General features: G+C 33.9%; 1 protein-coding gene across 2 annotated transcripts in view; it reads right to left on the bottom strand.

The window, feature by feature from the left end:
* Window positions 1-16,975, bottom strand: part of LOC145262701 (uncharacterized) — a 375,299-nt gene that overhangs the window by 20,187 nt on the left and 338,137 nt on the right. For both annotated transcript variants that reach the window (XM_080119829.1, XM_080119836.1), the window contains 5 exons: window positions 15,627-15,885; window positions 9,310-9,481; window positions 7,422-7,827; window positions 1,391-2,347; window positions 756-987 (listed from right to left, as the gene is read on the bottom strand). In XM_080119829.1, the coding sequence (XP_079975955.1) occupies window positions 756-987; window positions 1,391-2,347; window positions 7,422-7,827; window positions 9,310-9,481; window positions 15,627-15,885 (2,026 nt within the window). The remainder of the gene's footprint in view (window positions 1-755; window positions 988-1,390; window positions 2,348-7,421; window positions 7,828-9,309; window positions 9,482-15,626; window positions 15,886-16,975) is intronic.

Raw genomic sequence — 16,975 nt, 5'->3', positions numbered from 1 at the left:
AAAAATCTCTACCAAAGTGAATAGCAATATCACTTGGACAACACACATGCCAGACACACACACACACACACACACACACACACGTCATTTTAATAGGGTCAAAATAACTTAAAAAAATTAATATTTCTATTCACTGTCCTGTCTTCATAGGAAATGTACAGGAATGAACATTCCAGGCCGGTGATCAAATTGAGAGAAGTATTCTGAGCTAATGGTCCTGAGTCAGACTTGGAGAGAACTTGTATGTTTTTTCCTGCAAAGCGTCATGTAAAAGATTGTGATCGTGAAGATGTCCAGAATTAAAAAAGTGTCACTCCTCATTCTTCAGGCTAAGAAAGGCTTTCTATCTAAAAATGCATTCTTAACATGGGAAAACAGGGAGAGGGTTTCACAGTGACATAGCGCGTTGAAAGTCATTTTCAAATCAAAAAAAAATTTTCTTGATTTAATAAATTTCATATTTTCATTGAAACTTGTGACAGCTGATTGGATAATTACTTTGGCATCTTCCGGCTGCTAATATAACCTGCTGGAAGATAGTGATAAGTAGACAGAGATCTAGTCATAAACTGTATAATTACCAACTTATTAAGAATTATTTCTCACCATTAGTTTCTTCAAATAGATTACCTTATAGAAACACTTGGCATCTATTACAATTATCAAGCAATATTTTATTGTCAGAAAATGTGAAATTGGAATTCTGCTTAGAAATAAAATTCTACAAAAATTTCTGTATCTCTGATACCACTTACCAAGCAAGGCCTGGAGACTAGCACTGGCTCTAGTCAGTCTGTCTCCAGGATCCGTCTGGGGGAAGAAGACTGCAACTGGCATTCCATTGGCTGCTGGTTCAAAACGAAAACCCACAGAATGTAACAAATCCTTCCAACCATTTATCGGGCCAACTTTGTTTTCAATACTCTGATACATCGTATACATTGGGTTCTTGGCACCTTGATGAATTCTTTGAAGCGATTTCTCAATCTGCAAAAGATTGATCATAAATCTTACTATCAAGAATTATGAATGAATACATGAAAAAAAAAAATGCTGGAAAAATATCTTAATTATAATTAAATATTTCATATCTTACATTTTTAGGTTTTGTTTTAAGTATCATTTAACATATAATTTAATTTTGTGAGACTTTAAAAGTTAACCCAAATAGCATTTAAGCTGACATATTAAACTTTGAATCTGACTACCCAATTTTCATTTGTTATTGTTGTACAATATTATTGGCACTATGATAACATATTTTCTACTAACTTAACAGTACAATCCAATAAAAAGCCAAGAAAATATTTTAATTCACATTCAAAATAAGACTTCTTTCTAAAAGAACTTTCAAATATAAAATATTGTATATTACAAAATTAATACTCACAAGATGCAAAAGAACTCGCATTGAATCTCTGCACTGTGATGGCGACTGAAGCAATTCACAAATTGCATGGCCCATCAGTGCTATTTTGCTGCTCAACATGATGTCTTTGCCAACTAATACCCATCCACCCCAGTTGCTTGGGTGAGAGAATTGTTTGACAGCCTGAACAGCTTTAATGGCCAAATGCAATGCCTGAGTTATTGTTCGACTCTCTTGCAAGGCTAAATACATCGTCTTCATCAGCAGTTTGGATGCCTGGTCGGGTACTTGCCATAATGAGTACAGGACGCAACCAACACCAACCGAGAGAAGAGCGCGGCTTAGGCCAACAACACCATCAGAGTTTATACGGCCAGCACGGTCATGTGTATGGCCAGAGTTCAAGACAACAAGTTTAGCACGGAGTTTCAAATTCAAAATATCAGCTGCTGTAAGGAGATATTCTGAAAGAGAAGGAGTATCCAAGGAAGCAACATCACTGCTGCTGTCATCTAAATCATAAGCGTGGTTGAATTGAGATGTAGATGATGAGGGTGTTCCCAGCTCACCAGGAGAAAGAATGATGGCTGAAAGTTTCCAAGAAATATGGGCAGAAATATGGATGACCTCGACATGCTCTAGCTGTTGTATAATAGCAGCTTTAGTAGCTTCGACACCAATGAGGGGTTTTGCAGTAAGCAGTTCTGCTACAATCCTTGCTTCATATTCTGAACCAGGAATGTCTTTGAGCTGCCATTGTTGCTGTATGGCTGGCGTTAACTTTGGATTACCAATGACAATAGCTCCTGAAGCATCAATGGTTGGTCGACCTGTTCGTGATCGATGGTTATCCGATTGAAGAGCTGTAATTGATGGCATGATTATTAGGTTGTATCTTTCAAACAGATAATGATTTTCCTCGCTTGGCCTTAGCATTGCAAAAGGAACCAAATAAAGATCGCCTTGAAGTACCAAAACCTGGAAAGAAAAAGAAAATTTTTGTTATTTTTTACTTTTCTTAATAGTTCATTTTAGTATATTTATCATAATAAAAAATCTTATTAGAAAACAACACATGCCAGACGTTAAACTGAATCTGATGATTTCTAACATTGTTATAATTTAGTTATAAAAGGTGATATTTTTTCATGAGGATCAATGTGTTAAAAAGGAACTACTGATAAAAATATGCAGTGGTGATCCAAAATTTTCCCTATATTAAAAAAATAAAGGAAAATCTGTGTTTTATGTATCTGTGATAGAAAGAAAATATCGTATTTCAACTCTGGTCCCCCCTCGCCAATCTTTTACGAAAAACACCCGTCTGGCTGAAACCACTGTTAATTTTCCTCACTCTTTATCTGTGCCTAAATCAAAATGTAGATTCCATGAACAAAGCTTCTTTCTTAGAACTGCACACCTGTGGAACTCTCTTCCATCTGCCTGCTTCCCAGCTGACTACAACTTGGTTATCTTCAAGTCCAACATAAACAAATTCTTGATGAGCCGCCCCCTTAAGTAATCCAATTTACCAAATTTTCATTACTAACGATTACTACAATATTATCCCATTGACTACTGTACACTCTATAACCCTTATCCTAAAGTGGCCTCCAGGCCTTGATAAGTGGTGACTCATATGATAAAAAAATATATATAAATAAATAAATAAAAATATCACATAAATTGATCAAGTAGTTTTATCTTTAATCAAGAAAATCAAATTTTATGGATAACCACGGAGCAACTGTTTTATGATGCCATTTTAAAAAGTCTCAAGTAACAAGGGAGATAACATATTTCAATAATTTTTTATTGTAATGCATACAAATTCCCATTAATCATTCAAAAATTACTTTATTTATAAAAATAAAACTACTTGATAAATTTATGTGATTTTTGGAATCTTATATGTTCTTTCCATAATGAGTATTTACATCACACGGATATTTTTTTTTTTTTGTTTTTATTTTTGCTTTTTAAATATATGGAGAATTCTGGATAAGCACCTATAACGTATTTGATTTCAATTAAACCCAAAATTGTAATAACTTAAAAACGTCAGTAAATAAAATAAAAAAATAAAATTTGAACGTTTCTATGAAGAATAATCACTCTTTAAATTATTTTTCTTTCGACTATTGTCCTCATCAAAATAGATTGTGATCAGGTCAATCTGCTCCAACTTCATTCATGTACAGTGATGTTTTTTCTGTATTTTACCTATGATGTCTGTTGATTAAGATGTATCACTGTATGCAAATAATCAACAAATACAATACTTAAATACAAGGAAATTATCACCATACATCTTAAAATCAGAAGGTGTATAAACAGAAACATAAATTTAAATAACTAGAAATATGGAGTCTACAAGTCCATATTCTAGTATATATTAAATTATTTTAAGACGAATATGTAGTTAAAACAAGATCAATTGCCTTGAATCATTAAAATCATTTCCAATGCTACTGATAGCGTTTACCCATTCATTCATTTTTTTTTTATTGATCATGTATGAATTACCGTTTTGAAACATGACATAAATCATAAATCTATGATGTCGTGCCAAAACTATAATTATTTTGTTAAGGTAATGTTTTTAGCTCTATTTATAAGTCCAAATAGATCAGTTGGTATAAACTCAGACTGAACATCTCAAAGTTTCAATTTCAATTTTCAGTCATATCATGCACTTTATTTATTGGGAAGTTATCAATGTAGTATTTTTTATTTCGAAATATAGTTAAGTTCGCTGATATTTCAAAATGAGACAAATTCCACAATGCATTCATTATGTTTTAAAAAGTCCTAACTAATAAATAGATGGACAAAATCTCTATTTAAATAAGATAATATTGATGAGGACAACAGTCTGAACAAAAGACAATATAAATAGTTTGAAAAATGTTTAATCTTTAGAGTTGAGTTCATACATTCCAACTACTAATATTGATGACATTATTTGCATTGAACAAAGCATATTTTTTAAATTGTCAAGAAAGCTGAGAATGTCTTTGCATCATAAAGTAAGACCTTTGTCAGATGCTCTCCAACCCATTATTTAAAACTATATATGGTTTTGATTTACCACAATTAGAATTTGCATCATTAGTCTATAATGCCCATCTTGCACAGAACATTGCTCGTCTGGAAACTGTCCAGAAACTAAGTGAATAATCTCCATCAGACAGCTGCCATACTCTGAATGCAATTTCAGGATAGTTTTTATTGAAGGTCTGATGTCTAACAATTCACTGAATAAACATCCAAAAAATTAGTAACAATCTGAACAACAACCCAGAGCCACTTTTTGATTTCCATATATCTGATGTATGTGGACATGACTACAAAGTAAAAAAATAGCTGCCATATGGAAACATTTTTTCAAATTTAGAATTACATAAGTATAGAATGAATTGCCTGCATCCATTATTAGCTGCTGAGACAGAACATCTTTTAAAACACTCATGGTTTCATAAAAATTAGAATTAAATGTCTCTCCTTTCATGCACTTTTAATGAGTTGTAGTGCATTGTACACAATTTCATCATTAAAATGTTGACTTATCATAGAACTCTGAAATTTTAATATAATTTTGAAGCCTATAAACTATCTCATACATGGAAGTAGTACCTGAACATTTACATAAAGATTGGAGAAACTTGATGGTATATAGAATCTTAAGAGCTGCTCTTAAGATTCCCAGCAAGCAACACTCCACAGAGAAGTAATTTTATAGCCACCTTCCTCAGATCTTAGCCTTGATCAGAGAGAGAAGAACCAGATTTGTTAGTTACTGCTGAAGAAGGAAATCATCAGTGACATTCTTGTATGTACAGTGATGATCATATTTATTGGCACGGTAAAATAAAAGTTAAATTTTGTCTAATAAATTCTAAAAAAGGGATTAAATTAAAAAAAAAATAACAAAGTATATTATGTATTTTTAACTGGCCTTTCCGATGCAGCAATCGGATTTTAGAAAAAATAAATAACAAAGGAACAACAAACATAATTGCAAAAAACCCTTGTTCAAAATTATTGGCACGGCTTTGTTTTTCTTTTAGTATCAGTATAATATCAATCAATTTCCGGTTTACGTGCTTTCTGAACTTTTTTATAGCCATATTATGCTTGTTTAACGCTAATTCAGTGAATAATTTTTTTCAGATAATTTTTAGATAGCGATTTATTTAAACTATTATAAGTGACTAAATTATAATTTTCAATTGCCATGGTTAAAACTAAGGAACACAGCGAAGACGTCAGGAAGCTTGTTGTAGCATGCCATACCAATGGGGAGGGCTATGATAAGATTTCAAAGAAGCTAAACCTTCCCAAATCCACTGTTAGAGCCATAATAAACAAGTTCAAATCGCAAGGCCACGTTATGAGTTTAGAGGGTAGAGGGAGAAAAAGGATTCTTTCCCCAAGAGGTGAACGGAAAATTGTTCGACAAGTAAAACAAAACCCAAGGATCTCTGTTGGGGAGATTGTTGATGAACAGAGCACCTCTGGAGTGAATGTATCTCGACATACAGTTGGTAGAGTTTTGAAGAGAGCTGGTTTAAAAGCATGTCGTCCGAGAAAGACTCCCTTATTGAAGCCTATGCACCTGAAAGCAAGGCTAGCCTTTGCAAAACGTCATATTGATAAAGATGTTGCATTCTGGAAACGTGTTCTATGGACTGACGAAACGAAAATAGAGTTATTTGGCCATAATAAAGTGTCTTATATTTACAGAAAATCTGGCGAAGCTTTCCTGCCTAAGAACACCATACCCACAGTGAAGCACGGTGGAGGCAGTTTGATGTTTTGGGGATCCTTTGCTGCCTCTGGACCAGGGCGACTTGTTAAGGTCACAGGTAGCATAAAAAAGGAAGATTATGTTAAAATATTGGATGAAAACCTGAAAGACTCTGCTAAAGAGCTCTCACTTGGTCGTCGTTGGTGGTTCATGCAAGATAATGACCCAAAGCATTCGGCTAAACTGACTAAGAAATGGCTTGAGGACAATCATATTAATGTTTTGGAGTGGCCATCACAAAGCCCAAACCTTAATCCAATTGAAAATTTATGGAGAACATTAAAATTGAGGGTAATGCAAAGGAAGCCTAAGAATCTTATTCAATTGGAGGATTATTGTCAGGAAGAGTGGGCTAAAATTACTACTGAAGAGTGCAATAACTTGGTTGTAAACTATGAAAAGCGACTGAGGAAGGTAATCAAGGCCAAAGGCTATACAATTGATTATTAAATAAATCGTGCCAATAATTTTGAACAAGGGTTTTTTGCAATTATGTTTGTTGTTCCTTTGTTATTTATTTTTTCTAAAATCCGATTGCTGCATCGGAAAGGCCAGTTAAAAATACATAATATACTTTGTTATTTTCTTTAATTTAATCCCTTTTTTAGAATTTATTAGACAAAATTTAACTTTTATTTTACCGTGCCAATAAATATGATCATCACTGTATGTTAAAACAAGGATGTAATTCAATGAAGAAATCGCAAATAAACTTATGTCAAGAAACTAACAGAGAATTCATAATATACCTAATAAGACCTATCTGGTATGACAGAGAATAGAGCAAGATATGATGATGATGAAACTGCTTATTAGAAAATAATTTCTAGCTTGAATTAAAGTTTAAAAAGCAAAAGTCATGTATTTTTTACCTTAGCTCCAACTTACCAATTTTCTTTAAAATGACATTTATAGGTTTTCGACAATCCTTATTATGACAATATCTTTTAACTTTGGCGGACACAAGTACTTTTTAAGATATAAAGACATGCATTGTGCACTTTGAGGTTGGGTATGCTGACAACGAATATCAAGGTTAAACTTGGGGCAAATACATTGACAACCCCACCCCCTCATAAAATGGGGGTGTTATTCAGAAAGCTGTTCTTAAAATGAGGAGGTTGGGGGGGGGGGTCTATTCCAAAATTGATGATTAAGTCAAAGAGAAAACATTTTCTTACACATCATTGTCATATCAAACAACCAAATAAGATTTCAAAAAAATGATTATGGAAAACAAACCAAATTTCTATTTTCGGTACCATCCATAAGTGCTTGCAGAGATTCTTCCATTGGTGCCACAAGCAATTCATACAGTGCTGCAATGGGTGACTTGTCCCGTTGTTTGCTCTTCATGGCATTACGCATGTTTGTAATGGAAGGGTTAATACCATTGAGGCCAGCGGAAAGGCTGAAGAGGCTGGACAGGCTGTAGTTACTACAATTAAAGATGTGATTGCGATTAACCATGCGCAGAAAACCTGTACGGTCATTCTCTGCATTTAGTTTGTCTCCGATTTCTTCAAGTTGCTGCTGCCAGGAGTCTTCGTTGTCAAGAGTGTCTAAACTACCCACAGAATTGGTGCCAGCTGCACTTCCACCACTCATGCTTCCATGAAGCGTGGAACGTGAACATGATCTTGACAGTCTGAATTATAAAAGACATTAATAAATCAGAATAATAGAAACATAATGAAACCTCGAGTAAATGAAGAACATACAATACAGTATATATTCAATTCTTATATTCAATTTTCCTAGATACACATTAAACGAGCATAACATTTCTAATTGTAATCATATCTCTCTCCTACTATTTTATATTTTAATTGCTTAATAACTGTCAGTTTTTAGTTTTAAATAATTAATGTGATTACATTAGAATTCAACTTTCTGATTTCCTATTATGAATAAGCATTAATCTTATCAGACCCTAGCCTCTCAAGCTAACTTGCCCCCATAACTGGCCTCTCTGGTGAAAAATAAGTAAAATGTATAAGGTTTAGAAAATTGCTAGTATTATGCAAACCAGTGATCAAAATGAACTCAAACTTATAGATGTAACAGACTTTCATAAAGAAGAAACCATTTTATTTCCCATTTTGTGGGCTTGGCTTTGATGTATTGCTTTATAGTAAGTCTATTTTTGGTGGGTATCATACCCTCATCATGTTTTGAAAGGTGGTGATGATAAAACTTTGGGAGAAGATAGACAAGAAAGGGCCTGACCTTACAGATTCTGCTTGTTTTGTCAATTTCAATGTCTTCTTCAATGTAGTATATGTAGAAAATTCCACAGAGCAAGGAATCTGTCGCATGTCAAGATATTTCAAAACTCAATGGTAAAACCAAGTCAGTTTCCTCATTAATCCAATAATCCCAGTAGCTGAGCTTGATACAAATATATGCCATGTATATTCTGATTCCAATAAGAGCTTTCATTTCTTCAACAAAAACATCTTGGAAATTCTTGGCATAAGAATTAGGTTTTGCAGCTTACACCTGCTGAGCGCAAAGATTTGTCATTTGTCAAATTCTGTCAAAAATCATCTTCCACAAACAAGAAAAGAAAAAGATCACATCAACTTTCATCAGTTATAGATTCAGGAATATTCACTGGCCCTGTTCCATCTTCATTAAAGTTTAAATCTATTATTGAAGACACAAAGGTTGCAGTCCAGCTGTCATCTGAAACATTGTCACCGCTATCGGTTTGAGGAACACATATCCTTCCCCTAACAGTAGGTCTAGCCAGGTATGAGTGTAAGCTAGCGTGAGAGGCTTGGCTCTGGTAGGGCTAACCATAATTGGTTGCTATTTTTAGTACTTCTTCATGTGTTGTCCCAAATACCTAGAATTTGAGAACTCAGTATATAAGTTACCTAATATTTGGTAACTTGGCTAAACAACATACACACACGCTGAAGTATATAAGTACTTTTTAAAACCATGTCATTATGTTTTTTTTGTTTTTTTTAAACAAGGTTTAAAACAGTTTTTTTTTTCTATGATAAACTAGATCAGGAATCATATTGGAGAGGAGATAGGAAGGTTGAGTCATTTTATTTTAAAAACCATATCAAGTGTCATTTTTTTTAAAACCCTGTCAGATGTCAGGTTTGAAACTTACTTAGTTTGTCCGTTACTGGGATCATGACCTTCTACACCCATAGATTCTCGGACATTTCCAACATATTGGTCTAATAAAGAAACAGTGGATCCTGCTAAGCTTTGGGTATCAACTGCATCACTTGAATTTGATTCAAACTCTGCCATATTGCACTGGTGAAATTTCACAATACCTAGAATAAAAAAAAAATGATAATGCATTTACTACAAAAGTTTCAAGTTTTTTTAATTGTTTAAAGAAAGTGTTCATCCTAATAAAGTAAAAACAGTTTATTTCTAGCATTTCAAAAGTCTTCCTTTTCTCTTCCCTGCAACCTCTTTCCCACAGAAGAGATGTTGCAAGAAATGTCTCTGCTTTATCATTATTTTCATAGCAAATGCTCAGCTGAGCTCCAATCTATGGTCCCCCCTTGCCAAACTTTTACGAAAAACACTCGTCTAGCCAAAACCACTATCAATAATTTCCCACACTCTTTATCTGTGCCTAAACCTAAATGCAGATTCCATGAACAAAGCTTCTTTCTTAGAACTGCACGCCTATGGAACTCTCTTCCGATTGCCTGCTTTCCAGCTGACTACAATCTGATTGTCTTCAAGTCCAATGTAAACAAGTTCTTGATGAACTGTCCCTCTAAGTAATCCAATTTACAAAATTCTCACTACTTATGTTTACTACGCTATAATCACACTGATTAATGTATATCCATTAACTCTTATCCTCGAGTGGCCTCCAGGCCTTGATAAGTAGTGATTCCTGTGTCAAAAAAAAAAAATCATTATTTAATGTAAAATGGGATATTTTGGCCATAAATTGATCAATTCATCTACACAGTTACACCAATTATTAGTAAGATTATAATGTTTTGTTTTCGAAAAAGTGTCAAATTTCTGTCAAACACCCTATATATAATAATACCTCTATCTAATATAAAAAATTATCTCAACTTTTTTTTTCCTTGTAAATTCAGCCTCCATAAAAAAAAAACTAATCAAGTACTTTCTATGAAAAACTGTTTCACTAAACAATCAGCTTATGCTCTCATCGAGGTTTCCAAAAATTATCTTTTCATTTTACATAGTTTCATTTATTCTTAAATTTTATCTGATAAATCTGACGCTTACAATTACATCGACCTACAAAGAAGGTAGCATTAAATCCTTTCACCATGTTCCTTGTATAATAATAATAAGTAAAAAGAATAAGCAATTTTAATCCTGCAAGAAGAATTTCTTAAAAAATATGTCAGTTTATGGAGTTTCAAATAAAATCAAAGGTAAAATAAATAGTGATTGTGACCCAACATCTATTATATACGTATGTCCAAGATGCTGTCATTTTTTATGAAAAATAACAAAAACTAAAAGAGAATCCAACAATACAAACCATAAATAAGAATTAGCAAAGATTTGTAGAACGTATCAAAAGTAAACACCTCACATTTACTGATCATTGTGTGTGTGTGTGTGTGTGTGTGTGTGTGTGTGTGTGTGTGTGTGTGTGTGTGTGTGTGTGTGTGTGTGTGTGTGTTGATTATTATGCTTCAATGCTTGCTGTATTTTTAAGTCATGGTTTCTAATAGAATGACTAGTTGGAACTGGTCAGATATGATTTGAACCAATCAAAAAGAATACAAAATCAATGCAGAAGTTTTTCCTTTTCCCTTTTTTTTTTTTTACTAGTTATCAATAGAAGAAAATGTTCAGTCATGTTGAACATTTTTCAGATAATAAAACCAAGCATAGAAAGAACCACCAATACTAAAAAAAAAAAATCAGGTTAATAGAAAATACCAGCAGGAAGACCCGGCGTCGCTCGGGATTAAATGAGGAATATTACTATATATTTTTGTACTATGTTCGTAACACCATATTACTTCATTTTTTTTTTTTTTATCCCCACCCTGTTTTGTACTCTAATAAAGGCAGAAACTGAAATTATGAAAAATTATGAATTAGTGCATTATACATAGAATTTAAATTTCATATTTTAAGGGGGTTTGCCCCTATGACTCATTTACAGATTTGGCACAGAGATTCTGAACCACCAAAAAATTATATATACATATATATATATATATATATATATATATATATATATATATATATATATATATACTTAATGTCTGCATGTTTATATGCCATCTATAGGACAAACGGTTAGAGAATTTACATAAAATTTAATAGTGTATTCTTATGTAAATATATAAAATCAATAAAATTAGAAAGATAATGGAAGTGGTCCCGAAAGTACACCCTTTAAGGGAGATATGGACCAGATTTCATCTGAGGGCAGTGGGAGTGGGTGAGAGTTTTTCATCCATAATTTGGAAAGAAAACACCATAATTTCAATGTATTCCTTCAGGAAATTACTAGCCATTTGCTTTCAAAATTATTTAATGTTTCTTAAGTTTTTCTTCTGACTAGCGAGTAGGGGGGGGGCAGCAAGAAACTTAGAAAAGATGGTTTTAGTAGAGCTTAGAGGCGTCTTCAATTTTATTTAAATGGTTTTAGTTGTGCTCTAAATGGGAGTAATACATGCAAGATTAGAGTATTGCATTTGGTAAGTGATATATAGTAACCTAAAAGTGCTCAACATCTTCGATGTATTTAAATGCAGTGTTGTCCAGAAAAAGAATTTTTCTGTTTATTTCAAACTCTGTGTTGCTCAGAAGCCAAAATAGTAATAATATAGTATTATATTTATTAAGTGGTATAAGTTCATCCAAAGTGCTCAATATCCTAGATAGAACAAGTGTATTTATTCGGTGTTGCTCAGAAGTAATCATCTATCCTGAATAGAGTGATCCTACATGGGACAAGTGGTTTTTTATACTACTGTATACTAAATAAAAGTACTCTGAAGTCAGTACTCAATATCCTAGATAGAGCAAGTGTATGCAATAATACAGTAGTACATTTCCTATGTGGTATATGTTTAATGGAGAAAGCAAGAATTCAGCATTGACTGGGAATATATTAAAATAAATATAGGTCTCCTGATATAATTATGGGGTGGAGGTAAATAAGAAACAGTATTGTCAGGTAATAAATAAAAAAAAAAAATACAGAGTTTATTATATTTTGGAGGAAGGGGTAAGAGAAGTAACTCGGTGTTACCCTGGAGCAATAACTTTAAAACTAAAAGCTCAGATGAATGACTTGCATTATTATTATTTTCAATGCATTAAAACAAGAGAGAAGAATGGGCTGGGTGGAGGTGAAAAAGTGGTAAGAGAGCAGGACATGGATAAATGGGAAAGATGAAAAAGAGAAAAATAAGATGGACTGAGAAAGGTAGAGAAATAGAAGTTTTAATAAAGATGTTATATGCCCTTTTTGATTCCTTCATATTTGTCTTTTATGGCTCCGGGCAATGCCGGATAGTTCTGTTAGTATGATATAAAATTTATCAAAGTAGGATATATTTAAAGTTTTAAAGTGGATTTTGTCCTTATATCCTGCTTAGGAATGCACTTAGATGTTAGAGACCACTTCCATTGTCTTTTGAGAAATATTTACATAAGAATATACTTTTAGATTTTATGTAAATTCTCTAATCTTTCTTTTTATACTGATATATATATATATATATATATATGCATGAAAGAAAGAGAGAGAGAGAGATGTGAAGATAAATAGAATCTAGAGGGGTTAATCATAAGAGTGAATGTAGTGTATATTTTATAAACCAATCAATGAAAACATTTCATGTTTATCCTACAAAAATTAAAGAAAATATCAATATTCATAATATATTTAATCATAAAAATATCTTCCAGTATTGTCTATAACATCATTCAAGCTTTCTACGAGTTAAGAGAGACTTTTCTCCAATGAATAATTCATATGAGTATGTGCTACTTCCTCAGCAGTCTTGATCTGTTAATGATGTGCTACACCAGGGATCCTCATGAACTGACATTGTCTCACGACGGAGATCATCATGAACTGACATTGTCTCACGACGGAGATCATCATGAACTGACATTGTCTCACGACGGAGATCATCATGAACTGACATTGTCTCACGACGGAGATCATCATGAACTGACATTGTCTCACGACGGAGATCATCATGAACTGACATTGTCTCACGACGGAGATCATCATGAACTGACATTGTCTCACGACGGAGATCATCATGAACTGACATTGTCTCACGACGGAGATCATCATGAACTGACATTGTCTCACGACGGAGATCATCATGAACTGACATTGTCTCACGACGGAGATCATCATGAACTGACATTGTCTCACGACGGAGATCATCATGAACTGACATTGTCTCACGACGGGGTTAATCATGAACTGACATTGTCTCACGACGGAGATCATCATGAACTGACATTGTCTCACGACGGAGATCATCATGAACTGACATTGTCTCATGACGGAGATCATCATGAACTGACATTGTCTCACGACGGGGTTCATCATGAACTGACATTGTCTCACGACGGAGATCATCATGAACTGACATTGTCTCACGACGGAGATCATCATGAACTGACATTGTCTCACGACGGAGATCATCATGAACTGACATTGTCTCACGACGGAGATCATCATGAACTGACATTGTCTCACGACGGAGATCATCATGAACTGACATTGTCTCACGACGGAGATCATCATGAACTGACATTGTCTCACGACGGAGATCATCATGAACTGACATTGTCTCACGACGGGGTTAATCATGAACTGACATTGTCTCACGACGGAGATCATCATGAACTGACATTGTCTCACGACGGAGATCATCATGAACTGACATTGTCTCATGACGGAGATCATCATGAACTGACATTGTCTCACGACGGGGTTCATCATGAACTGACATTGTCTCACGACGGAGATCATCATGAACTGACATTGTCTCACGACGGAGATCATCATGAACTGACATTGTCTCACGACGGAGATCATCATGAACTGACATTGTCTCACGACGGAGATCCTCATGAACTGACATTGTCTCACGACGGAGATCATCATGAACTGACATTGTCTCACGACGGAGATCATCATGAACTGACATTGTCTCACGACGGAGATCATCATGAACTGACATTGTCTCACGACGGAGATCATCATGAACTGACATTGTCTCACGACGGAGATCATCATGAACTGACATTGTCTCACGACGGAGATCATCATGAACTGACATTGTCTCACGACGGAGATCATCATGAACTGACATTGTCTCACGACGGGGTTCATCATGAACTGACATTGTCTCACGACGGAGATCATCATGAACTGACATTGTCTCACGACGGAGATCATCATGAACTGACATTGTCTCACGACGGAGTTCATCATGAACTGACATTGTCTCACGACGGAGTTCATCATGAACTGACATCGTCTCACTACGGGGATCATCATGAACTGATATTGTCTCACGACGGGGTTCATCATGAACTGACATTGTCTCACGACGGAGATCATCATGAACTGACATTGTCTCATGACGGAGATCATCATGAACTGACATTGTCTCACGACGCAGATCATCATGAACTGACATCGTCTCACGACGCAGATCATCATGAACTGACATTGTCTCATGACGGGGTTCATCATGAACTAACTTCATCTCACTACGGGGTTCATCATGAATCAACTTCGTCTCACCGCGGGGTTCATCATGAACTAACTTCATCTCACAACAGGGTTCATCATGAACTAACTTCGTCTCACGGCGGGGTTCATCATGAACTAATTTTGTCTCACGACGGGGATCATGAAAAACAAAGTATTCTTTAAATGTTGATTCTTTGTCTTTGTTAGTTATTTCTGATTGAACCATGGATTTTTTTACAAATTCTTTAAATTTATATGAAATGATATACTTAGTAAAAGAGAAACGAATAATGTTCAGTTTCCTTATTTAAATAATTTTAAATGTAAAAAATATCTAAATTTTTTCTGTTAATTTTCATTATTTATGTACTTTCTTTTCTAAAAAAATAAATTTATCAATTGTAGTCAAGGATTACTAAAAAAATTTTTTTATTGGCTGCTACACTGTGATCTAAGAGAGAATGACGTTTTTTCCTCTTAATTCTTGCATTTACCTTTGATCTCCACAATATAATACAGAGTTTTTAGCAAGGAGACATCAAGTACTACTTTTTGAGCATTTGATATAATTCAGAGAACTGAACCCTGGTTTCCCAGCCCATTAACGAACACTCTTAGCATTATGCTAAATGGTAACGAATCCCAAATTATTAGGCTTTCTAAAAATGTATGAAAATGGAACATAATAAAAGCAAGTGTGATAAATATAATATAAAACTTACCATCTTTTGGTGAGATTAGCCAAGTATAGAGAAAACCGGCGGCAATAGAATAAGTTAAAACAATATTTTTCTGTTGGCCAACGATTCCAAGTACTTGATCCAAGGTAATGGGTTGCAAGTCATGCCTTTTATCACCTCCCATTAAACCAGGTAATACATTGGACTGTCGTTCCAGTAAAAGATCTATAAATGCACGGGTACAAGCTCTTTCAGCAACTACCAAGGCTTCCTCATGGCAGTCTACAGTTACCAGGACACGCTTAAATAAATGGAAAAAAATATATATACACGTCTGAAAATTGCTTTGTAGCATGAAACTTATACTAACAGCAAAGGATTTCTAAACAAAATGTTTTCTAAATAAATTAAATTAGGATTTAATAAACTCTCTATTCAAATTAACCTTTTTTTTTTAATATTGTTAATGTTATTAATATAAGATATATATTAGTCTAAAGAAGATTTGGGTATTTAAAAAAAAAAAAATACTAAAATAAAATTTTAAAAAGTGCAGTTTAAATTCCTAGTAATACAAACTAAATTCAAGATATTGTGGACTTATTTGCATAAGGTGACTTTCCACTAAGAAATCCTCAATTAAAAAGGGGATTCAATTAGGTGAAAAAAAGAAAATGGGGATTATAAGTTGTTTACCATATAACTGTTTTTGAGATTTAAATACCACTTCCCCAATAAGAAATATAGTAAAATAGTAACTGGATTTTGTCTAATACATAAGTTAAAAAAATATATATATATTTCATCAAATAAAATAGACGTTTTTTTGTCTATTAATTCTTTTTTTGATCCTTTCCAACTTCCGAATAATGGCCTTCACTTCTGGCAGAGACTAGCCGATGTGCGTGTAAGATGGAGTACTGATGCCACATCTGAGTAAAAACTGCTAAGAGTACTCTTTCCTGCTTTGACATGGTACAAAACTGGCTTTGAAATCTAGTAGACAAGGACCTTTTCTCCTCCAAACTTTCTCTTTCTCACAGAAAAGACATGATAAATCTAGCTCTGTTTTATCATTTTTATGGCAGATGCTCGATTAAGCTTCTATCTATGATCCCCACCCCTCTTAAAAACATTTGCAACAAACACTTATCTAACTACAACAACTATCAACAATTTTCCTTACTATCTGTGCCTAAAAGGAAACGGAAATTCCATAAGCAAAGTTTCTTTTCTAGAACTACCTGTCTGTGGAACACTGTAGGACTGCTTTCTGACTGACTATAATATGGTAATTTTCAAGTCTAATGTAATCAAGTTTTTGTTGAGTTGTCCTCTTAAATAATTAAATTATTCCACCTTTACAAATGGTATTGTCTCATCAGCCACCT

Source organism: Euprymna scolopes, chromosome 1 (genome assembly GCF_053919585.1).
Source record: "Euprymna scolopes isolate OS-2025 chromosome 1, ASM5391958v1, whole genome shotgun sequence".
NCBI lineage: Eukaryota > Metazoa > Mollusca > Cephalopoda > Sepiida > Sepiolidae > Euprymna > Euprymna scolopes.
The sequence above is the reverse complement of the archived record's forward strand: the minus strand, read 5'-3'. Positions and strand labels throughout refer to the sequence as shown.